The following is a 27,973-nucleotide window of genomic DNA, read 5'->3' as shown; positions in this document are numbered from 1 at the left end:
GTAGTGCATAGCTGCTCCTTCAAAAACGAATAACAAGAAAATTAAGAAAATTGGATAAAATAAGTAAATTGGAAAGTTGTTTAAAATCACGCACTCTATTTGAATCATTAAAAATAAGAAACAGAAAAATGTTGGGTTTCATGCCCCTTTAAGCTGAAAACACTTTTACAGGACAGTTTAATATTACTCTTATATATTGAGACAATATCAGTTGTACACTAAACATAGTGATTTGGCAGAAACTCTTGCATAGCAAGGTCTTTTTTTCTGCCATGCAACATTGCAAAAGTTCTGGACTTTTTTTATGTTACCCTTTTTTTTTAAATTTTCTTTCAAAGCTTTAAAGTAGAACATGACTTATCTTTTACAAGGTACTGTGACTATAATAAAAAGTAATACACACAAAACCCAGAGGTGGACTGCACTTACAAACTGGCGTAGGTACACATCCTAAGCCACTTGCAAATTAGCAGGCAGCTGTATTTGCAATCAGTGACTCAAGCATTTAACCCCACGCTTGCCTGGGTGCAAAGCCCAATAGGAGAAATCACACAAATCGATCAAGCAAGCAGAACAGTTAGCACTCACTTGGATGCTTATAGCTAGCCTAAAAGCATAAAGGTAAAGAGTTAGTTACAGTATTTGGCCAAACATTTATCTTTGCCTACAGCCGGCTTCCAAACAGTGTTCCATCTAAGGTCAGTTTTGTGTGCTGCCCAGCAGTGAAACAGTTAATTAGGTAACTGCACCCTGCAATTAGCACACACTGCACAATGCAGACTGTAAGGTATGGCTCTTTTAATAACTGTTTCACTGCTGGGCTGCATACAAAACTGGCCTTAGAGGGAACACTGCACACACTTAGAATTCCTAAAGGTCTTACAACTATTTGTATCCTCCCCTAGACACATGCAAAACCAATAAGTGGACTGCACTCTCAAACTCTATATACAATTTTTATACATTTTTTAAAATGTAGGCTTATAATATGAACATATTTCAGTCAATGAAAGAGCCAATTCCCCAGTTAGATTAGGAATCTGACCTTTATTTCCAAATCAAGGTAGGAATCTTCTTCCCCCAAATTTTTTTTAAACAAAACCACCTCCAAAATTCCAACATTCATAAAGATTGCTTTATTTTTTTTAAAACTGGTACTGGCTTCCAGTCTTTTCTATGTTGCCTTTTGTCTAGGAGGGGGCTAGTTTTTACCATTATATATGTTTAAAGGGACAGTCAAGTCCCAAAAAAACTTTCATGATTTAAATAGGGAATGTAATTTTAACAACTTCCCAATTTACTTTTAATCACCAATTTTGCTTTGTTCTCTTGGTATTCGTAGTTGAAAGCTAAACTTAGGAGGTTCATATGCTAATTTCTTAGACCTTGAAGACTGCCTCTAATCTGAATGCATTTTGACCACTAGAGGGCATTAGATTAATGTGTTTCATATAGATAACATTGAGCTCATGCACGTGAAGTGACCTAGGAGTGAGCACTGATTGGCTAAAATGCAAGTCTGTCAAAAGAACTGAAATAAGGGGACAGTCAGCAGAAGCTTAGATACAAGGTAATTACAGAGGTAAAAAGTGTATTATTATAACTGTGTTGGTTATGCAAAACTGGGGAATGTGTAATAAAGGGATTATCTTTCTTTTTAAACAACAAAAATTCTGGTGTTGACTGTCCCTTTAAGGAAACAGAGGGTCCAGTTATTAAAGGGACAGTCTACTCCAGAATTTTTATTGTAAAAAAATAGATAATCCCTTTATTTACCATTCCTCAGTTTTGCATAATCAACATGATTATATTAATATACTTTTTACCTCCGTGATTACCTTGTATCTAAGCCTCTGCAGACTGCCTGCTTATTTCAGTTTTAGCCAATCAGCACTGACTCATAAATAACTTCACAGGAGTGAGCACAAGTTTTATCTATATTGCACACATGAACTAGCACTGTCTAGCTGTGCAAAACTGTCATAATGCACTGAGATAAGAGGCAGCCTTTAAGGATATATAAATTAGCATATAAGCCTAGCTAGTTTTAGCTTTCAACAAAGAATACAAAGTGAACAAAGCAAATTTGATGATAAAAGTAAATTGGAAAGTTGTTTAAAATTGCATGTCCTATTTGAATCCTGAAAATTTAATTTTGACTAGACTGTTACTTTTAACGCTAAGTAATCCTCTACTAGAGTGATAGATATTGCAGCCTGTAAGGCTATATTTGTTTGGGACTTGTTACTATGAATTCTTATCCATATTTATATTGTTCACAAATAATATAGTGTAGAAGAAACATTTTGAGATTACCAACAGCGAGTGCCCCCTTCTTCAGCCAGTGACTAAATACACATTTTCTACCAAACAATAGTATAGTATATAATGATAGTATATAATGTGTCCGTACCTTTCATAGGCGATTTGCTATCAAACTGTATGACATCCGAGAGTTAGTTATACTTTAGAATTCAGCACTTTGGGCAACCAGTAGGTTACTCGGTTCCAGAAGGAGCATATCTTGGGGCAATACCAGGGTCACGTTATGAACTTATAAAATAAGTTAATGTTACACACTTTAAGGAGAACCATATGAAGACCCATCCTGCTTGTCATAACCTTTTTGTTGGTGCATAGCTCCCTCAATCATTTTGGGTTCAAATCCCTTTCTCCAAATAGGTTCTTGCTGGGCTATATGTAATCTAATTCATATGTTTCTACCTACTACAGTAGTAAGAATCCTTATACATGGAAACAGGATTGTATATGGTCCAAATCTTGTCCACAAAAAAGTCAGCCTTTGAAACTTTCTGGGTCCCAATTCCTGGGGAATTTTTGTGTCATTTGCTTGATGAAACAGCCAATACTTGCTCCAAGGCTGAGATATACACATCACAAAGCTTTTAATTGAACATTTTAATAAATATACATGTTGATTAGATTTCAATCTGGTTATTTGGAAAGTAGCTGCAGTTTGTCCAAAGTAAATTAGCTAGGCAACAGTTTTTGTGTGCACAGGATATGTGGCGCCACACTTCTTTATGGTTTTGAACCCTTGGCCCAATATATCAGTGGAAGAGCATCTAGTATTTGACCTGTGACTGATAACCAAGAAGGTTGCCTTGGCAGCCTTTGGACCTTATCTTCCTTTGGTTCAAAATTATCAATTTTTGTTTTGTTTATTTCAACCTGATATTATTTTATATATATTGCCATTAATATTTATTCATAATACCTGTGTTATGCTTATAGCTCCAACTCATTATCTGTGCGTGAAGTATCGCTTGTCTTTTATAGAGCTTATTCTTTTTAGCTTTATCATATACGCAACAGTTCAGCAGATAAAACTTGTCACTTGGGTGCAAAAACACTGAAGTGTAATATATACATAGTTCAAACGATAACATTTTAATTAATACTTTTTTTTGTTTATTAATTCTGACGTTCTGTGACAGATTTAAAGGGACACTGAACCCACACTTTTTTTTTCGTGATTCAGATTGAGCATGCAATTTTAATCAACTTTCTAATTTACTCCTATTATCAATTTTTCTTCGTTCTCTTGCTATCTTTATTTGAAAAAGAAGGCATCTAAGCTTTTTTTTGGGGTTCAGAACTCTGGACAGCAGTTTTTTATTGGTGGATGAATTTTTCCACCAATCAGCAAGGACAACCAAGGTTGTTCACGAAAAATGGGCCTGCATCTTAACTTACATTCTTGCATTTCAAATAAAGGTACCAAGAGAATGAAGAAAATTTGATAATAGGAGTAAATAAGAACGTTGCTTAAAATGTCATGCTCTATCTGAACCATGAAAGAAAAAATTTGGGTTCAGTGTCCTTTATGTTGCATATACTTCAAATAATCGAAGAATGTCTAATGAACTTTTTGAGGTATATCCACTAATCCACACATTAAAAACGGTATTTCTTATGTTTACAGCTCACTGGAGGAAACCACTTCTTCTCGGGGATGGGGTAAAATAGTTGCACGTTACCTACATGACCAGTGGGTGTGCTTGCATTATGTCCTTTACCAATGTCACTGTTTACAAACATCAGACACTGACACCCCTGAGCCATTACTCTTTCAGACACCTGCAGCAGCACTGCAATTGGCACTTGATGCTCTTTCTATTCTACCCTCTGATCAGGCAGTACCTATTTTCCATTGTATGAAGCTTCTTGTACCTAAGGTAATTAGAACAGATTCCCCATACATGGGTTCCAAATAAAATAGAAAAGGAATTTATACAAACTTGTTCTCCCTCCTTCTCTTCTCTTGTTTCACAGGTAATGAATTCCTCCCAAGATTTGTGTACAGAATCCATAAACATGGCTTGGAATATTATTTCATCTTTGTGCTCTACACAGTTTGTTTTCTGGCCAAATTTAAAAGCTTTTGTGGAGTTTGTATTCAGTAATGAAGTCTTGTCAGTTGCTGCTTCCACTAAGGGTGAGGTGTATCAAAGAATAAAAGAGGTTGGTTTTTTACATTTTACTAATAATAATCTATTATAAGATTCAAAATGTTGGATGTCTTTTACCATTCTTCATTAATTCAATCTAACCAAAATACTCTGCCTTTTAAATCTATCAGAATTCATCAGCAAACACATCACTGGGTGATTTGTTTTTTTCAAAGCCATTCCAATCAATTCAATTTTAAAATGGTAAAAAATTCAAATTTACAACTGATATAACACAACTAAATCTATAAGAAACACGCGTTTCAGACTTCTCACGTTTTTTTTTTCCGTAGCTACTTTCACTGACCTTCACAGAAGCGAAAATAAAATGATACTGCTTATTAATTTCAGTATTGATAATTTTTCCTTCTACATTTGACCAATAATATGAATTCATGCAATTGGCCCCATTTGTCATTATGTAGTTGGGCACAGTTTCCAGCCATGGGACAAGCCTACCTGCATGCAAGGCAGCATCTGTCTTTTACATTTATTATTGCACAAGTATTTACTTGATATTTGTCAATTAAACCACTGCAACAGTGAGCCTGCAACTTGCAATGCTGATTCTTGAGCATCATCTGTGTAAAAATGTAATTAGATTGCATTGCATAAATCATCAGACTCATTACAGATAACAGCAGTCATTTTAACTATTTATTATAGAAAAAAACAATCATGTTTGTTTACTTTTACACTAACAAAAAGCTTTGTAAACAACCAAGATATGCCACTTGGGACCGGCCAAAATGGGTGTTCAAGAGGTTAAGTCTATTGAAAAGCCCAACAACCATTTGAAAAGCTGATGGAAATTTTTTCTGAAGGATTGGAATGCCCTTGTCGAATTGCCACATGTAAAGTATAGGAGGTGTTAAGGAACCACAAATGCATTTGAAAATCTTGTGATAAATTGGTTTATCACTAAGTTTTCTAAAGGATCGGAATGTTTTTTTAATTTGAAAAGACATGACAAAACTCATTGAATGAGAATATTGATGTCACTTTTAAATTAATACTATGACACTGTACTATGATTACAGTCACAGTGCGCCTATATGCAAAGCGAACGTGCACTCGCTTGTTTACAGCATGGTTATAGTTTGTTCCAGGCCGGTGCCTTGAGATTTATAAAAGGACAGCACCTCTGTAAAGAATCACATTGATGCTTGAGAATATAAGTTCCTTTATGAATAAGTAAGTACAAAAAAATTGTAAAAAATCAAAATAATCTTCCCTATAGAAAATGATAACAAATAATGTTATGCCCATATGCACAAAATAATAATTTGAATAATAAATAATTTAATAATAAAGAATAATAAAATCAAATGAAAGAATATAATATGAATATATTACTGTTGCATGTTTGTGAATAATAAAACTCTTTATGACAGTTGTAACCCAACATTCATTCACACTAAGTGCATTCTCAATGTACTTGAGCACATTCATGCTGTGCCTGTGATTTCATAGGGGATTTCAACAGTTCCAAATGAACTTGTGATTGGCTAACTGCCACCAGGCGGACAGGTAAAAGAAAAGAAAAAAAAAACTTACATAATTTGCTAAAAACAGAATACAGATAGTTTTCTTCAACAAGTAAGTGCTACCATGTTTTGTCATCTGATTATTTAAAGGGACACGAAACCCACAATTTTTCTTTCATGATTTAGAAAGAGCATGCACTTTTAAACACCTTTCCAATTTACTACTATTATCTAATTTGCTTCATTCTCTTGATATCCTTTCTCCAACATAGGTGTGTCCGGTCCACGGCGTCATCCTTACTTGTGGGATATTCTCTTCCCCAACAGGAAATGGCAAAGAGCCCAGCAAAAGATAAAACAGTATATGATAGTGATTGCCTTTTCAGTCGGGCAGAACTAAGCTCACCTTAAAAAACTATCCCAACGGTTTTGTGTACAATAGGTCAAAAAATAGGTGGCGCAAGTGAATGCTGTTCTGACTAATAATGGTGTAAAATGTATTTCAGATTCCTTGTGTGTCTGATAATGTTCTCACCTTACATAGACTGTATTGAAATTTCAAGTGTAAATGGTGTCTCTCCAGGACAATAAAGCTTCTAGATTCAAATTCTATAGTTTAAATATATATATATTTATTAAATAAAAGATTCTTGTTTATTAAATGAACGATTCTTATATATGAGATCAAAATAATGATCTATTCACAAGTGATAATCAGTTGACAATTTAAAACATTTGGTAAAATATAAAATATGATAGTACAATATTAAAAACACCGGTGTTCATCATAAACAAAAAACTATAAAAACTCAAATTGAGATAATATAAGCAAGCAGGTGTACTCAGAAGATAAAACCAAAAAATAAACAGAGGAGACTCATGTACCTCTAAGCGTATGACTATCAAAAAACATATATAAATGCATATATGAGTATATGAACCATATGTCTGGTATCCGTTAAACTAGCGTATATATATACTTCACAGATGTATAAGGGTTAAGCACATATTATACAGTTCCTTATTGCTTAATGTTCTGGCAAAACATGGGGTGGTTATCCTTCCGTCAAAAATATATTTGAGCCAATGTATATTGAAACAAGTGTGGCAAAATGTAGCCAGTAATATGTAGCTGCAGTGTTATTTCTTAGATTTCAGCGTCTCTGTTTTTTAATCAGAGGTAGGTTTACATACAGTTTTTAGCTTGGTGTAGCGATTCCTTCCTTAAAAACAGTGCACTGTTGACGTCTTCCCTCTGCTGTGCAGAAAAAGCCGGTGGAGTACTAAGTCCCTTAGCCTCCGTTTACCAGCTGTGTTGGTAGTTGTTTCCTTAGATTCGTTGTTTACCCAGTAATGGGCCTTGATGGTATTCTTATGAGCTCCGGTCACAACTTGCTTCTTTCTTTGTGAGTGTATAACCCAGACTCGGTCTTTATTTTCACCGGTCTCCTTGCTGTTATCACAGCTGACAAAGTTCTCCTCTGGAGCTGAGTTGTTTTGGCTCACTTCTTAATTTCAAGTGATCAGGTTTCTACGCGTTTCGGCGTTCTGCCTTTCTCAAGATACCTGATTGAAACACCTGTAGCCTTTTTATCTGGATCTCCCATGTTCCATCTCTTCAGCTTAACCCTTAATGTTTCTGTTTCTTGTGGATTCGTTTAGAGTTTTGCTGTAATCTTAGTTCTTCCACTGTCCTTTGTGAAAGGTTTTCTTAAAATAATTATATTTTTTATTTAAATCCTCAGGTTCATTTTCTCCATATTAGACATCACATAAACAGTAATATTTGGTTCATATATTTCAAGTTCATATTTACAGATATTCTACATTCTTTTTATATGCCTAATTCAACTTGATATAAGGAAACTTACTATAAAAATATGTAATTATAATATTATAGTAATAATAGTATATATATATATATATTCCAGAAAATTAATATAATTAATTTATAAAGTTTGTGTGAATATGTAAATGTTCAATTAGCTAATTTTTGTGATTCTAAATCAGATATTAATTCTATATAGAGTATACTTATACAGTCCTGTATTCTTGTTATACTTGTGTAGTGGGGTATTTCATCATCTCATATATAGGTGTTATTTATACATAAGTGTTGTTTATCCAGGTTGTAGAAAAGATACTGGAAGTGCTTATGATACACAAATCTTTAATAGTTATCTAGAAACATATATTGTTTTATTAACATCCGTGGTCACCTATAATCAATGACTCTTGTTTTTATATTCCTGCCATATGTTGTCACCTCATTTCCTACTATATTCTTTACCTCGATATAAGTTATGTGTGTGTTTGTATCTTACTAATGGAGAGTTGTATTCATATAGCGTATTACTTTATATACAAGGAAGTATTGATTGTATTATAAGTCTATATTATAGAATTAAGGTCTAGTTCACTATTTAATCCCTTAGGGAATAAGGTCCCCATTCTAAAGATAATTTCAGCTTCTTTATGGAGTAACTTTCTCTCCATGTTCCCTCCTCTATTGTCTTCTCTTACTAGTTTAATGCCCCAATATTTTAGTTCTTTTGGATTGCTATTATGATGTTCCTTAAAGTGTACATACAGTCTTGTATTTTCTTTGCCCTGCTCTATGCACCAAATGTGTTCTCTAATTCGCTCTCTGAGACTTCTGCTCGTTTGTCCCAGGTATTGTAATTTGCACGAACACTGTAATATGTATATGACATTATTGTCTGTGCATCTTATTATGTCATTTATTTTAAAAATCATGTTGTTACTTGTTGAAATTATTTGATTCGTTTTATGGCTAAATTGGCAAGACTTACAATCATAACAGGGAAAGAAACCTGTTAGTCGCTCCCCTTTTAGATTCACTATGTTGTTGGTAGTTTTACATTTATATTCACTTGGTGAAAGTATGTTCTTAAGGTTTGTTGCTTTTCTATATATTATATCTGGTGTTGGTTTAAGTTGTTTTCCAATGACTGGGTCACTTCTGGCCAAATGCCAGTGTTTCTTAATGATATTTTGTACTTGTTTATATTGTGCTGAATATGTTGTTATAAAGGGTATTTTTAACATGTTGAAGTCAGTTTCTTCGGTTTGATTTAGTTTTTTATCTTCTAGTAGTGTTTCTCTCTTTATTTCTCTAACTATGTTTTTTGTATTAATGATTTGTATTTCATTATATCCTTTTTCTACAAACCTGTCCTGTATAGTCAGTGCTTGTCTGTCAAAGTCTGCTATGTCGCTACAGTTACGTCTAATACGTGAAAACTGTCCTTTCGGTATGTTTTTTTTCCACTTTATGTGGTGACTACTGTTGCGTTCAATATAGTTGTTAGCATCGATTTTTTTAAAAAATGTAGTGGTGTTGATTTTATTGTCAGTGATAGATACCTCAATGTCTAGAAAGCTGATGTGTTCCTTACTGCATTCATGGCTAAATAAAAGTCCCAAGTTATTACTGTTAAGATCTTCCATGAATAGTAAAAATAGTTCCTGGTCCCCCTCCCAGATGATAAAGACGTCATCTATAAAACGTCAGAACATTAAGCAATAAGGAACTGTATAATATGTGCTTAACCCTTATACATCTGTGAAGTATATATATACGCTAGTTTAACGGATACCAGACATATGGTTCATATACTCATATATGCATTTATATATGTTTTTTGATAGTCATACGCTTAGAGGTACATGAGTCTCCTCTGTTTATTTTTTGGTTTTATCTTCTGAGTACACCTGCTTGCTTATATTATCTCAATTTGAGTTTTTATAGTTTTTTGTTTATGATGAACACCGGTGTTTTTAATATTGTACTATCATATTTTATATTTTACCAAATGTTTTAAATTGTCAACTGATTATCACTTGTGAATAGATCATTATTTTGATCTCATATATAAGAATCGTTCATTTAATAAACAAGAATCTTTTATTTAATAAATATATATATATTTAAACTATAGAATTTGAATCTAGAAGCTTTATTGTCCTGGAGAGACACCATTTACACTTGAAATTTCAATACAGTCTATGTAAGGTGAGAACATTATCAGACACACAAGGAATCTGAAATACATTTTACACCATTATTAGTCAGAACAGCATTCACTTGCGCCACCTATTTTTTGACCTATTGTACACAAAACCGTTGGGATAGTTTTTTAAGGTGAGCTTAGTTCTGCCCGACTGAAAAGGCAATCACTATCATATACTGTTTTATCTTTTGCCATCCCTTGATTGTCATACAGTTGGATAGTGGTATATATACAGAATCAGAAAATGGATATTTTTAATATGAGGAATAACATTCTGGAAGACATTGACACTAGGCTTAATGTATTAAATCCTACACACACACCGACTAGAATGAATAAAATCGACGAAACAGAAATTCTAGATGACCTAGAAAACATTTTGATTAAAGAAATCAAACAAAAATTAGAAATAGCATTTCTAAATAAATACAATAATGAAAAAATGGTCCCTAGAGGCCTACGTTTAAAAAAAGATTGTACATTCAAACTTAATGAAGAACTAAATAAAGAGTGGTATGATACACTCGAAACAGCCTCCATAGGACTGATTAACATTATTATTAAAGCAAGGAATATTTCTATAGTAGAAATAGGAGAAAAGATCCAAGAAAGTAAAAATAAATTAGAGGGAATTAAACTTAAAGAGACGTCTAACCTGAGACAACAGGAGATTATAAAAAACCTGGAAGATTTAAAGTTAGGGGTATTAGAAATTAAATGGAAAAAATTTAGACGCGATCTAGAAGACTATAATAAAAATGGGAATTCAGATGAAGATGATATTACAGATGTAAATTCTAACAGCGCACACATATTTAGTAAAAAAAACACATTAGAGGAAAACACCATATCCACAAATCCCAATAAGAATCTAAATTTGAAAGATCACAATAAATACAATGATAATTCTACAATCAACATAAATACAATTGACAGATTTAAAGATAGGAAACATGACGAGCAATATAAAAACAAAAATGAAAATTATCAGAGAGAAATGAGACATGGAAACAGAAAGGGTTACACAAACGATAATGACAGACGGAATTGGTATACAGATGAAACATATCATAATAGAGGAAGAAGGAGATTTAGGAACGATTGGGATAGGAATAGAGATTATGATGATAGATATAATGACACTAGGAATAGGAGAGAATTTCACGATAATGAAAATTACCACTATGGGAGAAACCATGAAGAAAGAGAGAGAAGACAAGATAATCACTTTGAGAAAAATAGACACTACAACACATATTATGGGAGTAGACATTGGAATACACAAAGAAGGGAGTCACATTATCACGTAACTAATAGATCAGCACATAATGAATGGAAAGATCCCTACTATAGCAATGAGGATCAGCACACTCCACAACATAATAGAGATCCACGAAGACACAAACAGTTACAAAAAGATAGTAATTATAAATCACACACAGAAAAGAGACAAACACCTAACAAATGGGAAGTTAAGACACAGAATAGATTTAGTTCACTAACAGAAGAAAATAACACTGGTGAAACATCAACACAAACAAAAGTAGGTACATCAAAATCTTTTTTAGAGGAGGGACCAATACAGTCACACGACCCTCCAAAGGGAAAACGAAGACTAGAGGAGGTAGAGGAAGAGGGACTAGAAAGTGCAAAAAAGGCAACCAAGAAATCAAAGTAAAAACAAGAGGTATTTTCAACCTAAGTAAAATAACATTAAGTCAAGAAGAAACATCCATATTAAGCAAAGGATTATCATTTGCTCCGGCAAACAAACTTAATAAGTTTGAAACTCTAATTAATGTGAACCAACTAACTAGGAAATTAACCCTGAAAAAATATTTCATGAAAAATCCAATAATGAATTATGCTAATGAAGACCCCACATATATACATACTAATTTAAAACAAAAATCCAACTTCTTTCCAACTCATGAAAAAGGGAGCGCAATAGAGATGTTTGAAAGGAAAGTGAAAGAAGATATAGATAAAATAGACACTAATAAAGACATGAAGTGGAATATGACCAAAAAAGAAAAACAAACCCTCAAAGGACTTAAAGAGAATAAAAACATCATTATAAAACAAGCAGACAAAGGGGGAGGGGTCGTAATTATGGATACAAGTAAATATCTGACAGAAGCATATAGACTATTAGGAGATACAGTGACATATAAGAAACTTGTCAATAACCCTATAAATAGAATGAAAAATAATCTCGACAACATGCTGATAGAGGCAAAAACTAAAGGAATAATTAACACCCAAGAATTCAAATTCCTTAACACAGAATACCCCAGAACACCTGTGTTCTATTTTTTGCCAAAAGTACATAAAGATATATCAAATCCACCAGGACGCCCCATCATATCGGGCATTGATTCGTTAACTTCCAACCTCTCACAGTATGTTGACTTTTTTCTGCAGAAACATGTAAAGAACATATCCTCTTATTTAAAAGACACCAAACATTTTCTCAATATCATTAAAGACATAAAATGGAAGGACAATTACTTAATGGCTACGTGCGATGTAAGCTCACTTTACACCTGTATTGAACACACACATGGGCTAGAAGCTACAGAAATGTATCTAAAACAAGATAAAGATATGAATCCCATTCAACAAAAATTTATTTTAGATTGTATGGCTTTTATTTTACAGAATAACTATTTTAAATTTGATGGAAAGTATTACCTCCAACAAAGAGGCACTGCAATGGGCACGAGATTCGCACCCAGCTACGCGAATTTATTCGTGGGAAAATTTGAGGAGAATTTTATAAACTCTACTCCTTGGGGTGCGAATCTCGTGCTCTTTAAACGTTTTATAGATGACGTCTTTATCATCTGGGAGGGGGACCAGGAACTATTTTTACTATTCATGGAAGATCTTAACAGTAATAACTTGGGACTTTTATTTAGCCATGAATGCAGTAAGGAACACATCAGCTTTCTAGACATTGAGGTATCTATCACTGACAATAAAATCAACACCACTACATTTTTAAAAAAAATCGATGCTAACAACTATATTGAACGCAACAGTAGTCACCACATAAAGTGGAAAAAAAACATACCGAAAGGACAGTTTTCACGTATTAGACGTAACTGTAGCGACATAGCAGACTTTGACAGACAAGCACTGACTATACAGGACAGGTTTGTAGAAAAAGGATATAATGAAATACAAATCATTAATACAAAAAACATAGTTAGAGAAATAAAGAGAGAAACACTACTAGAAGATAAAAAACTAAATCAAACCGAAGAAACTGACTTCAACATGTTAAAAATACCCTTTATAACAACATATTCAGCACAATATAAACAAGTACAAAATATCATTAAGAAACACTGGCATTTGGCCAGAAGTGACCCAGTCATTGGAAAACAACTTAAACCAACACCAGATATAATATATAGAAAAGCAACAAACCTTAAGAACATACTTTCACCAAGTGAATATAAATGTAAAACTACCAACAACATAGTGAATCTAAAAGGGGAGCGACTAACAGGTTTCTTTCCCTGTTATGATTGTAAGTCTTGCCAATTTAGCCATAAAACGAATCAAATAATTTCAACAAGTAACAACATGATTTTTAAAATAAATGACATAATAAGATGCACAGACAATAATGTCATATACATATTACAGTGTTCGTGCAAATTACAATACCTGGGACAAACGAGCAGAAGTCTCAGAGAGCGAATTAGAGAACACATTTGGTGCATAGAGCAGGGCAAAGAAAATACAAGACTGTATGTACACTTTAAGGAACATCATAATAGCAATCCAAAAGAACTAAAATATTGGGGCATTAAACTAGTAAGAGAAGACAATAGAGGAGGGAACATGGAGAGAAAGTTACTCCATAAAGAAGCTGAAATTATCTTTAGAATGGGGACCTTATTCCCTAAGGGATTAAATAGTGAACTAGACCTTAATTCTATAATATAGACTTATAATACAATCAATACTTCCTTGTATATAAAGTAATACGCTATATGAATACAACTCTCCATTAGTAAGATACAAACACACACATAACTTATATCGAGGTAAAGAATATAGTAGGAAATGAGGTGACAACATATGGCAGGAATATAAAAACAAGAGTCATTGATTATAGGTGACCACGGATGTTAATAAAACAATATATGTTTCTAGATAACTATTAAAGATTTGTGTATCATAAGCACTTCCAGTATCTTTTCTACAACCTGGATAAACAACACTTATGTATAAATAACACCTATATATGAGATGATGAAATACCCCACTACACAAGTATAACAAGAATACAGGACTGTATAAGTATACTCTATATAGAATTAATATCTGATTTAGAATCACAAAAATTAGCTAATTGAACATTTACATATTCACACAAACTTTATAAATTAATTATATTAATTTTCTGGAATATATATATATACTATTATTACTATAATATTATAATTACATATTTTTATAGTAAGTTTCCTTATATCAAGTTGAATTAGGCATATAAAAAGAATGTAGAATATCTGTAAATATGAACTTGAAATATATGAACCAAATATTACTGTTTATGTGATGTCTAATATGGAGAAAATGAACCTGAGGATTTAAATAAAAAATATAATTATTTTAAGAAAACCTTTCACAAAGGACAGTGGAAGAACTAAGATTACAGCAAAACTCTAAACGAATCCACAAGAAACAGAAACATTAAGGGTTAAGCTGAAGAGATGGAACATGGGAGATCCAGATAAAAAGGCTACAGGTGGTTCAATCAGGTATCTTGAGAAAGGCAGAACGCCGAAACGCGTAGAAACCTGATCACTTGAAATTAAGAAGTGAGCCAAAACAACTCAGCTCCAGAGGAGAACTTTGTCAGCTGTGATAACAGCAAGGAGACCGGTGAAAATAAAGACCGAGTCTGGGTTATACACTCACAAAGAAAGAAGCAAGTTGTGACCGGAGCTCATAAGAATACCATCAAGGCCCATTACTGGGTAAACAACGAATCTAAGGAAACAACTACCAACACAGCTGGTAAACGGAGGCTAAGGGACTTAGTACTCCACCGGCTTTTTCTGCACAGCAGAGGGAAGACGTCAACAGTGCACTGTTTTTAAGGAAGGAATCGCTACACCAAGCTAAAAACTGTATGTAAACCTACCTCTGATTAAAAAACAGAGACGCTGAAATCTAAGAAATAACACTGCAGCTACATATTACTGGCTACATTTTGCCACACTTGTTTCAATATACATTGGCTCAAATATATTTTTGACGGAAGGATAACCACCCCATGTTTTGCCAGAACATTAAGCAATAAGGAACTGTATAATATGTGCTTAACCCTTATACATCTGTGAAGTATATATATACGCCAGTTTAACGGATACCAGACATATGGTTCATATACTCATATATGCATTTATATATGTTTTTTGATAGTCATACGCTTAGAGGTACATGAGTCTCCTCTGTTTATTTTTTGGTTTTATCTTCTGAGTACACCTGCTTGCTTATATTATCTCAATTTGAGTTTTTATAGTTTTTTGTTTATGATGAACACCGGTGTTTTTAATATTGTACTATCATATTTTATATTTTACCAAATGTTTTAAATTGTCAACTGATTATCACTTGTGAATAGATCATTATTTTGATCTCATATATAAGAATCGTTCATTTAATAAACAAGAATCTTTTATTTAATAAATATATATATATTTAAACTATAGAATTTGAATCTAGAAGCTTTATTGTCCTGGAGAGACACCATTTACACTTGAAATTTCAATACAGTCTATGTAAGGTGAGAACATTATCAGACACACAAGGAATCTGAAATACATTTTACACCATTATTAGTCAGAACAGCATTCACTTGCGCCACCTATTTTTTGACCTAAAGAGCCCAGCAAAGCTGGTCACATGATCCCTCCTAGGCTCCGCCTACCCCAGTCATTCTCTTTGCCGTTGTACAGGCAACATCTCCACGGAGATGGCTTAGAGTTTTTTAGTGTTTAACTGTAGTTTTTATTATTCAATCAAGAGTTTGTTATTTTGAAATAGTGCTGGTATGTACTATTTACTCAGAAACAGAAAAGAGATGAAGATTTCTGTTTGTATGAGGAAAATGATTTTAGCAACCGTCACTAAAATCCATGGCTGTTCCACACAGGACTGTTGAGAGCAATTAACTTCAGTTGGGGGAACAGTGTGCAGTCTCTTGCTGCTTGAGGTATGACACATTCTAACAAGACGATGTAATGCTGGAAGCTGTCATTTTCCCTATGGGATCCGGTAAGCCATGTTTATTCAGCAAGTAAATAAGGGCTTCACAAGGGCTTATTAAGACTGTAGACTTTTTCTGGGCTAAATCGATTCATTATTAACACATATTTAGCCTTGAGGAATCATTTTATCTGGGTATTTTGATATAATAATATCGGCAGGCACTGTATTAGACACCTTATTCTTTAGGGGCTTTCCCAAAGCATAAGCAGAGCCTCATTTTCGCGCCGGTGTTGCGCACTTGTTTTTGAGAGGCATGGCATGCAGTCGCATGTGAGAGGAGCTCTGATACTTAGAAAAGACTTTCTGAAGGCGTCATTTGGTATCGTATTCCCCTTTGGGCTTGGTTGGGTCTCAGCAAAGCAGATACCAGGGACTGTAAAGGGGTTAAAGTTCAAAACGGCTCCGGTTCCGTTATTTTAAGGGTTAAAGCTTCCAAATTTGGTGTGCAATACTTTTAAGGCTTTAAGACACTGTGGTGAAAATTTGGTGAATTTTGAACAATTCCTTCATGTTTTTTCGCAATTGCAGTAATAAAGTGTGTTCAGTTTAAAATTTAAAGTGACAGTAACGGTTTTATTTTAAAACGTTTTTTGTACTTTGTTATCAAGTTTATGCCTGTTTAACATGTCTGAACTTCCAGATAGACTGTGTTCTGAATGTGGGGAAGCCAGAATTCCTATTCATTTAAATAAATGTGATTTATGTGATAATGACAATGATGCCCAAGATGATTCCTCAAGTGAGGGGAGTAAGCATGGTACTGCATCATTCCCTCCTTCGTCTACACGAGTCTTGCCCACTCAGGAGGCCCCTAGTACATCTAGCGCGCCAATACTCCTTACTATGCAACAATTAACGGCTGTAATGGATAATTCTGTCAAAAACATTTTAGCCAAAATGAACACTTATCAGCGTAAGCGCAGCTGCTCTGTTTTAGATACTGAAGAGCATGACGACGCTGATAATAATATTTCCGAAGGGCCCCTAACCCAGTCTGATGGGGCCAGGGAGGTTTTGTCTGAGGGAGAAATTACTGATTCAGGGAACATTTCTCAACAGGCTGAACCTGATGTGATTGCATTTAAATTTAAGTTGGAACATCTCCGCATTCTGCTTAAGGAGGTATTATCCACTTTGGATGATTGTGACAAGTTGGTCATCCCAGAGAAACTATGTAAAATGGACAAGTTCCTAGAGGTGCCGGGGCTCCCAGAAGCTTTTCCTATACCCAAGCGGGTGGCGGACATTGTTAACAAGGAATGGGAAAGGCCCGGTATTCCTTTCGTCCCTCCCCCCATATTTAAAAAATTGTTTCCTATGGTCGACCCCAGAAAGGACTTATGGCAGACAGTCCCCAAGGTCGAGGGAGCGGTTTCCACTTTAAACAAACGCACCACTATACCCATAGAGGATAGTTGTGCTTTCAAAGATCCTATGGATAAAAAATTAGAAGGTTTGCTTAAAAAGATGTTTGTTCAGCAAGGTTACCTTCTACAACCAATTTCATGCATTGTCCCTGTCGCTACAGCCGCATGTTTCTGGTTCGATGATCTGATAAAGGCGGTCGATAGTGAGTCTCCTCCTTTTGAGGAGATTATGGACAGAATCAATGCTCTCAAATTGGCTAATTCTTTCACCCTAGACGCCACTTTGCAATTGGCTAGGTTAGCGGCTAAGAATTCTGGGTTTGCTATTGTGGCGCGCAGAGCGCTTTGGTTGAAATCTTGGTCGGCTGATGCGTCTTCCAAGAACAAGCTACTTAACATTCCTTTCAAGGGGAAAACGCTGTTTGGCCCTGACTTGAAAGAGATTATCTCTGATATCACTGGGGGTAAGGGCCACGCCCTTCCTCAGGATCGGCCTTTCAAGGCAAAAAATAAACCTAATTTTCGTCCCTTTCGTAGAAACGGACCAGCCCAAGGTGCTACGTCCTCTAAGCAAGAGGGTAATACTTCTCAAGCCAAGCCAGCTTGGAGACCAATGCAAGGCTGGAACAAGGGAAAGCAGGCCAAGAAACCTGCCACTGCTACCAAGACAGCATGAAATGTTGGCCCCCGATCCGGGACCGGATCTGGTGGGGGGCAGACTCTCTCTCTTCGCTCAGGCTTGGGCAAGAGATGTTCTGGATCCTTGGGCGCTAGAAATAGTCTCCCAAGGTTATCTTCTGGAATTCAAGGGACTTCCCCCAAGGGGGAGGTTCCACAGGTCTCAGTTGTCTTCAGACCACATAAAAAGACAGGCATTCTTACATTGTGTAGAAGACCTGTTAAAAATGGGAGTGATTCATCCTGTTCCATTAAGAGAACAAGGGATGGGGTTCTACTCCAATCTGTTCATAGTTCCCAAAAAAGAGGGAACGTTCAGACCAATCTTAGATCTCAAGATCTTAAACAAGTTTCTCAAGGTTCCATCGTTCAAGATGGAAACCATTCGAACTATTCTTCCTTCCATCCAGGAAGGTCAATTCATGACCACGGTGGATTTAAAGGATGCGTATCTACATATTCCTATCCACAAGGAACATCATCGGTTCCTAAGGTTCGCATTCCTGGACAAACATTACCAGTTCGTGGCGCTTCCTTTCGGATTAGCCACTGCTCCAAGGATTTTCACAAAAGTACTAGGGTCCCTTCTAGCTGTGCTAAGACCAAGGGGCATTGCTGTAGTACCTTACTTGGACGACATTCTGATTCAAGCGTCGTCCCTTCCTCAAGCAAAGGCTCACACGGACATTGTCCTGGCCTTTCTCAGATCTCACGGATGGAAAGTGAACGTGGAAAAGAGTTCTCTATCCCCGTCAACAAGGGTTCCCTTCTTGGGAACAATAATAGACTCCTTAGAAATGAGGATTTTTCTGACAGAGGCCAGAAAAACAAAACTTCTAGACTCTTGTCGGATACTTCATTCCGTTCCTCTTCCTTCCATAGCTCAGTGCATGGAAGTGATCGGGTTGATGGTAGCGGCAATGGACATAGTTCCTTTTGCGCGCATTCATCTAAGACCATTACAACTGTGCATGCTAAGTCAGTGGAATGGGGACTATACAGACTTGTCTCCGAAGATACAAGTAAATCAGAGGACCAGAGACTCACTCCGTTGGTGGCTGTCCCTGGACAACCTGTCACAAGGGATGACATTCCGCAGACCAGAGTGGGTCATTGTCACGACCGACGCCAGTCTGATGGGCTGGGGCGCGGTCTGGGGAGCCCTGAAAGCTCAGGGTCTTTGGTCTCGGGAAGAATCTCTTCTACCGATAAATATTCTGGAACTGAGAGCGATATTCAATGCTCTCAAGGCTTGGCCTCAGCTAGCGAGGGCCAAGTTCATACGGTTTCAATCAGACAACATGACAACTGTTGCGTACATCAACCATCAGGGGGGAACAAGGAGTTCCCTAGCGATGGAAGAAGTGACCAAAATCATTCTATGGGCGGAGTCTCACTCCTGCCACCTGTCTGCTATCCACATCCCAGGAGTGGAAAATTGGGAAGCGGATTTTCTGAGTCGTCAGACATTGCATCCGGGGGAGTGGGAACTCCATCCGGAAATCTTTGCCCAAGTCACTCAGCTGTGGGGCATTCCAGACATGGATCTGATGGCCTCTCGTCAGAACTTCAAAGTTCCTTGCTACGGGTCCAGATCCAGGGATCCCAAGGCGGCTCTAGTGGATGCACTAGTAGCACCTTGGACCTTCAAACTAGCTTATGTGTTCCCGCCGTTTCCTCTCATCCCCAGGCTGGTAGCCAGGATCAATCAGGAGAGGGCGTCGGTGATCTTGATAGCTCCTGCGTGGCCACGCAGGACTTGGTATGCAGATCTGGTGAATATGTCATCGGCTCCACCTTGGAAGCTACCTTTGAGACGAGACCTGCTTGTTCAGGGTCCGTTCGAACATCCGAATCTGGTTTCACTCCAGCTGACTGCTTGGAGATTGAACGCTTGATTTTATCGAAACGAGGGTTCTCAGATTCTGTTATCGATACTCTTGTTCAGGCCAGAAAGCCTGTAACTAGAAAGATTTACCACAAAATTTGGAAAAAATATATCTGTTGGTGTGAATCTAAAGGATTCCCTTGGGACAAGGTTAAGATTCCTAGGATTCTATCCTTCCTTCAAGAAGGATTGGAAAAGGGATTATCTGCAAGTTCCCTGAAGGGACAGATTTCTGCCTTGTCGGTGTTACTTCACAAAAAACTGGCTGCTGTGCCAGATGTTCAAGCCTTTGTTCAGGCTCTGGTTAGAATCAAGCCTGTTTACAAACCTTTGACTCCTCCTTGGAGTCTCAATTTAGTTCTTTCAGTTCTTCAGGGGGTTCCGTTTGAACCCTTGCATTCCGTTGATATTAAGTTATTATCTTGGAAAGTTTTGTTTTTAGTTGCAATTTCTTCTGCCAGAAGAGTTTCAGAATTATCTGCTCTGCAGTGTTCTCCTCCTTATCTGGTGTTCCATGCAGATAAGGTGGTTTTACGTACTAAACCTGGTTTTCTTCCAAAAGTTGTTTCTAACAAAAACATTAACCAGGAGATTATCGTACCTTCTCTGTGTCCGAAACCAGTTTCAAAGAAGGAACGTTTGTTGCACAATTTGGATGTTGTTCGCGCTCTAAAATTCTATTTGGATGCTACAAAGGATTTTAGACAAACATCTTCCTTGTTTGTTGTTTATTCCGGTAAAAGGAGAGGTCAAAAAGCAACTTCTACCTCTCTCTCTTTTTGGATTAAAAGCATCATCAGATTGGCTTACGAGACTGCCGGACGGCAGCCTCCCGAAAGAATCACAGCTCATTCCACTAGGGCTGTGGCTTCCACTTGGGCCTTCAAGAACGAGGCTTCTGTTGATCAGATATGTAGGGCAGCGACTTGGTCTTCACTGCACACTTTTACCAAATTTTACAAGTTTGATACTTTTGCTTCTTCTGAGGCTATTTTTGGGAGAAAGGTTTTGCAAGCCGTGGTGCCTTCCATTTAGGTGACCTGATTTGCTCCCTCCCTTCATCCGTGTCCTAAAGCTTTGGTATTGGTTCCCACAAGTAAGGATGACGCCGTGGACCGGACACACCTATGTTGGAGAAAACAGAATTTATGTTTACCTGATAAATTACTTTCTCCAACGGTGTGTCCGGTCCACGGCCCGCCCTGGTTTTTTTAATCAGGTCTGATAATTTATTTTCTTTAACTACAGTCACCACGGTACCATATGGTTTCTCCTATGCAAATATTCCTCCTTAACGTCGGTCGAATGACTGGGGTAGGCGGAGCCTAGGAGGGATCATGTGACCAGCTTTGCTGGGCTCTTTGCCATTTCCTGTTGGGGAAGAGAATATCCCACAAGTAAGGATGACGCCGTGGACCGGACACACCGTTGGAGAAAGTAATTTATCAGGTAAACATAAATTCTGTTTTTGTTGAAAATCATATCTAAATAGGCTCCGTGGTTATTGATTGGTGGCTGCACATAGATGTCTTGTGTGATTGGCTCACCCATTTGCATTGCTATTTCTTCAACAAAGGATAACTAAATTAAATAATAGAAGTAAATTGGAATGTTGTTTAAAATTGTATATTCTATCTGAATCATAAAAGAAACATTTTGGGTTTCATGTCCCTTTAAGCTGTATTTAGTGGTCCTTTAAGTGTACTTAAGGGGATATGAAACCCAAATTTCTTCTACAAGATACGACGAGTCCACGGATTTCATCCTTACTTGTGGGATATTATCCTCCTGCTAACAGGAAGTGGCAAAGAGCACCACAGCAGAGCTGTATATATAGATCATCCCTTCCCCTCCACCCCCAGTCATTCTCTTTGCCTGTGTTATACTAGGAAGAGGTAAAGTGAGGTGTTAGTTTTAGTTTCTTCAATCAAGAAGTTTTTTATTTTAAATGGTATCGGTGTGTACTATTTTCCTCAGGGAGATATGGTAGATTTCTGCCCTGAGGTTGATGATCTTAGCAGACGTAACTAAGATCCATGTTGGTTCCCACAGAGTGCTGAAGGTAGTGCAAGAGAAATCTTCAGTGTGGAGAACGGTTGCATGCTACAAGCATTGAGGTATGTTCAGTCTTTTTATTTCTGAGGAGACCTGTTATATCAGAATTGGCTGACATTTTATTCCCTGCAAGGGAAGGGGTAAGAAGTAGACCTGTACACAAAATCCTGTGGTTAACGTTTTTCATTGACATAGTTCTGGGCTGAAGTGTTATGAAAAGGGACACTGGGAGAGGCAGTTTATCGTTTTTATTTGTTTATGTGACACAAATATGAGCTGCAGCATTACTATGCTGTTTTTAGGGGACCACATGGCTTTCCTTCCTAACCGCTTCCCATGTGGTGATGCAGATTAGCTTGTTTGACGTCCATGATGGGCGAGGCCTATTTTCGCGCGCTCCGACGCGCAGCATACTCTGACTGAGAAGGCAGCAGGCACAGGCATGAGCTCCGGTTGGGCCTAAACTTATGTTCTGATGACCGGATCGTTGTAGAGTCGTTTTGCAGTACCCTGAGGGCAGGTAGGCGCCAGAGGTGCTGGGGTCATTTTTTCGAACAAAATATATTTCTTTCATGTAATTAGCAAGAGTCCATGAGCTAGTGACGTATGGGATATACATTCCTACCAGGAGGGGCAAAGTTTCCCAAACCTCAAAATGCCTATAAATACACCCCTCACCACACCCACAATTCAGTTTTTACAAACTTTGCCTCCGATGGAGGTGGTGAAGTAAGTTTGTGCTAGATTCTACGTTGATATGCGCTCCGCAGCAAGTTGGAGCCCGGTTTTCCTCTCAGCGTGCAGTGAATGTCAGAGGGATGTGAGGAGAGTATTGCCTATTTGAATGCAGTGATCTCCTTCTAAGGGGTCTATTTCATAGGTTCTCTGTTATCGGTCGTAGAGATTCATCTCTTACCTCCCTTTTCAGATCGACGATATACTCTTATATATACCATTACCTCTGCTGATTCTCGTTTCAGTACTGGTTTGGCTATCTGCTATATGTAGATGAGTGTCCTTGGGTAAGTAAGTCTTATTTTCTGTGACACTCCTAGCTATGGTTGGGCACTTTGTTTATAAAGTTCTAAATATATGTATTCAAACATTTATTTGCCTTGACTCAGAATGTTCAACTTTCCTTATTTTCAGACAGTCAGTTTCATATTTGGGATAATGCATTTTAATTTAACATTTTTCTTACCTTAAAATTTGACTTTTTCCCTGTGGGCTGTTAGGCTCGCGGGGGCTAAAAATGCTTCATTTTATTGCGTCATTCTTGGCGCTGACTTTTTTGGCGCAAAAATTCTATTTCAGTTTCCGGCGTCATACGTGTCGCCGGAAGTTGCGTCATTTTTTGACGTTATTTTGCGCCAAAAATGTCGGCGTTCCGGATGTGGCGTCATTTTTGGCGCCAAAAAGCATTTAGGCGCCAAATAATGTGGGCGTCTTATTTGGCGCGAAAAAATATGGGCGTCACTTTTGTCTCCACATTATTTAAGTCTCATTTTTTATTGCTTCTGGTTGCTAGAAGCTTGTTCTTTGGCATTTTTTCCCATTCCTGAAACTGTCATTTAAGGAATTTGATCAATTTTGCTTTATATATATGTTGTTTTTTCTCTTACATATTGCAAGATGTCTCACGTTGCATCTGAGTCAGAAGATACTACAGGAAAATCGCTGTCAAGTGCTGAATCTACCAAAGCTAAGTGTCTCTGCTGTAAACTTTTGGTAGCTATTCCTCCAGCTGTTGTTTGTATTGATTGTCATGACAAACTTGTTAAAGCAGATAATATTTCCTTTAGTAAAGTACCATTGCCTGTTGCAGTTCCTTCAACATCTAAGGTGCAGAATGTTCCTGATAATATTAAGAGATTTTGTTTCTGAATCCATAAAGAAGGCTATGTCTGTTATTTCTCCTTCTAGTAAACGTAAAAAATCTTTTAAAACTTCTCTCCCTACAGATGAATTTTTAACTGAACATCATCATTCTGATTCTGATGATTCCTCTGGTTCAGAGGATTCTGTCTCAGAGGTTGATGCTGATAAATCTTCATATTTATTTAAAATGGAATTTATTCGTTCTTTACTTAAAGAAGTACTAATTGCTTTAGAAATAGAGGATTCTGGTCCTCTTGATACTAATTCTAAACGTTTAGATAAGGTATTTAAAGCTCCTGTGGTTATTCCAGAAGTTTTTCCTGTTCCTAATGCTATTTCTGCAGTAATTTCCAAAGAATGGGATAATTTGGGTAATTCATTTACTCCTTCTAAACGTTTTAAGCAATTATATCCTGTGCCGTCTGACAGATTAGAATTTTGGGACAAGATCCCTAAAGTTGATGGGGCTATTTCTACCCTTGCTAAACGTACTACTATTCCTACGTCAGATGGTACTTCGTTTAAGGATCCTCTAGATAGGAAAATTGAGTCCTTTCTAAGAAAAGCTTATCTGTGTTCAGGTAATCTTCTTAGACCTGCTATATCTTTGGCTGATGTTGCTGCAGCTTCAACTTTTTGGTTGGAAACTTTAGCGCAACAAGTAACACATCGTGATTCTCATGATATTATTCTTCTTCTTCAGCATGCTAATAATTTTATCTGTGATGCCATTTTTGATATTATCAGAGTTGATGTCAGGTTTATGTCTCTAGCTATTTTAGCTAGAAGAGCTTTATGGCTTAAAACTTGGAATGCTGATATGGCTTCTAAATCAACTTTACTTTCCATTTCTTTCCAGGGTAACAAATTATTTGGTTCTCAGTTGGATTCCATTATTTCAACTGTTACTGGTGGGAAAGGAACTTTTTTACCACAGGATAAAAAATCTAAAGGTAAAAACAGGGCTAATAATCATTTTCGTTCCTTTCGTTTCAACAAAGAACAAAAGCCTGATCCTTCATCCTCAGGAGCAGTTTCAGTTTGGAGACCATCTCCAGTCTGGAATAAATCCAAGCCAGCTAGAAAGGCAAAGCCTGCTTCTAAGTCCACATGAAGGTGCGGCCCTCATTCCAGTTCAGCTGGTAGGGGGCAGGTTACGTTTTTTCAAGGAAATTTGGATCAATTCTGTTCACAATCTTTGGATTCAGAGCATTGTTTCAGAAGGGTACAGAATTGGTTTCAAGTTGAGACCTCCTGCAAAGAGATTTTTTCTTTCCCGTGTCCCAGTAAATCCAGTAAAAGCTCAAGCATTTCTGAAATGTGTTTCAGATCTAGAGTTGACTGGAGTAATTATGCCAGTTCCAGTTCCGGAACAGGGGATGGGGTTTTATTCAAATCTCTTCATTGTACCAAAGAAGGAGAATTCTTTCAGACCAGTTCTGGATCTAAAAATATTGAATCGTTATGTAAGGATACCAACGTTCAAGATGGTAACTGTAAGGACTATCTTACCTTTTGTTCAGCAAGGGAATTATATGTCCACAATAGATTTACAGGATGCATATCTGCATATTCCGATTCATCCAGATCATTATCAGTTCCTGAGATTCTCGTTTCTGGACAAGCATTACCAGTTTGTGGCTCTGGCGTTTGGCCTAGCTACAGCTCCAAGAATTTTTACAAAGGTTCTCGGTGCCCTTCTGTCTGTAATCAGAGAACAGGGTATTGTGGTATTTCCTTATTTGGACGATATCTTGGTACTTGCTCAGTCTTTACATTTAGCAGAATCTCATACGAATCGACTTGTGTTGTTTCTTCAAGATCATGGTTGGAGGATCAATTTACCAAAAAGTTCTTTGATTCCTCAGACAAGGGTAACCTTTCTGGGTTTCCAGATGGATTCAGTGTCCATGACTCTGTCTTTAACAGACAAGAGACGTCTAAAGTTGATTACAGCTTGTCGAAACCTTCAGTCACAATCATTCCCTTCGGTAGCCTTATGCATGGAAATTCTAGGTCTTATGACTGCTGCATCGGACGCGATCCCCTTTGCTCGTTTTCACATGCGACCTCTTCAGCTCTGTATGCTGAAGCAATGGTGCAAGGATTACACGAAGATATCTCAATTAATATCTTTAAAACCGATTGTTCGACACTCTCTAACATGGTGGACAGATCACCATCGTTTAATTCAGGGGGCTTCTTTTGTGCTTCCGACCTGGACTGTAATTTCAACGGATGCAAGTCTCACAGGTTGGGGAGCTGTGTGGGGATCTCTGACGGCACAAGGAGTTTGGGAATCTCAGGAGGTGAGATTACCGATCAATATTTTGGAACTCCGTGCAATTTTCAGAGCTCTTCAGTTTTGGCCTCTTCTGAAGAGAGAATCGTTCATTTGTTTTCAGACAGACAATGTCACAACTGTGGCATACATCAATCATCAAGGAGGGACTCACAGTCCTCTGGCTATGAAAGAAGTATCTCGAATTTTGGTTTGGGCGGAATCCAGCTCCTGTCTAATCTCTGCGGTTCATATCCCAGGTGTAGACAATTGGGAAGCGGATTATCTCAGTCGCCAAACGTTGCATCCGGGCGAATGGTCTCTTCACCCAGAGGTATTTCTTCAGATTGTTCAATGTGGGAACTTCCAGAAATAGATCTGATGGCGTCCCATCTAAACAAGAAACTTCCCAGGTATCTGTCCAGATCCCGGGATCCTCAGGCGGAGGCAGTGGATGCATTATCACTTCCTTGGAAGTATCATCCTGCCTATATCTTTCCGCCTCTAGTTCTTCTTCCAAGAGTAATCTCCAAGATTCTGAAGGAATGCTCGTTTGTTCTGCTGGTAGCTCCGGCATGGCCTCACAGGTTTTGGTATGCGGATCTTGTCCGGATGGCCTCTTGCCAACCGTGGACTCTTCCGTTAAGACCAGACCTTCTGTCACAAGGTCCTTTTTTCCATCAGGATCTGAAATCCTTAAATTTAAAGGTATGGAGATTGAACGCTTGATTCTTGGTCAAAGAGGTTTCTCTGACTCTGTGATTAATACTATGTTACAGGCTCGTAAATCTGTATCTCGAGAGATATATTATAGAGTCTGGAAGACTTATATTTCTTGGTGTCTTTCTCATCATTTTTCCTGGCATTCTTTTAGAATACCAAGAATTTTACAGTTCCTTCAGGATGGTTTAGATAAGGGTTTGTCCGCAAGTTCTTTGAAAGGACAAATCTCTGCTCTTTCTGTTCTTTTTCACAGAAAGATTGCTATTCTTCCTGATATTCATTGTTTTGTACAAGCTTTGGTTCGTATAAAACCTGTCATTAAGTCAATTTCTCCTCCTTGGAGTTTGAATTTGGTTCTGGGAGCTCTTCAAGCTCCTCCGTTTGAACCTATGCATTCATTGGACATTAAATTACTTTCTTGGAAAGTTTTGTTCCTTTTGGCCATCTCTTCTGCCAGAAGAGTTTTCTGAATTATCTGCTCTTTCTTGTGAGTCTCCTTTTCTGATTTTTCATCAGGATAAGGCGGTGTTGCGAACTTCTTTTGAATTTTTACCTAAAGTTGTGAATTCCAACAACATTAGTAGAGAAATTGTGGTTCCTTCATTATGTCCTAATCCTAAGAATTCTAAGGAGAAATCGTTGCATTCTTTGGATGTTGTTAGAGCTTTGAAATATTATGTTGAAGCTACGAAATCTTTTCGTAAGACTTCTAGTCTATTTGTTATCTTTTCCGGTTCTAGAAAAGGCCAGAAAGCTTCTGCCATTTCTTTGGCATCTTGGTTGAAATCTTTAATTCATCTTGCCTATGTTGAG

The 27,973-nt window shown here is 37.1% G+C and overlaps 1 protein-coding gene across 1 annotated transcript in view; it reads left to right on the top strand.

The window, feature by feature from the left end:
* Positions 1-27,973, top strand: part of TARBP1 (TAR (HIV-1) RNA binding protein 1) — a 454,905-nt gene that overhangs the window by 133,706 nt on the left and 293,226 nt on the right. Inside the window, exons 16-17 of the mRNA XM_053711098.1 lie at positions 3,947-4,199; positions 4,297-4,485. Coding sequence (XP_053567073.1) covers positions 3,947-4,199; positions 4,297-4,485 — 442 coding nt within the window. The remainder of the gene's footprint in view (positions 1-3,946; positions 4,200-4,296; positions 4,486-27,973) is intronic.

The sequence above is a fragment of the Bombina bombina genome, chromosome 4 (assembly GCF_027579735.1).
Source record: "Bombina bombina isolate aBomBom1 chromosome 4, aBomBom1.pri, whole genome shotgun sequence".
NCBI classification, from domain to species: Eukaryota; Metazoa; Chordata; class Amphibia; order Anura; family Bombinatoridae; genus Bombina; species Bombina bombina.
Note: the sequence above shows the minus strand (reverse complement) of the source record. Positions and strands in the feature narration are given on the sequence as shown.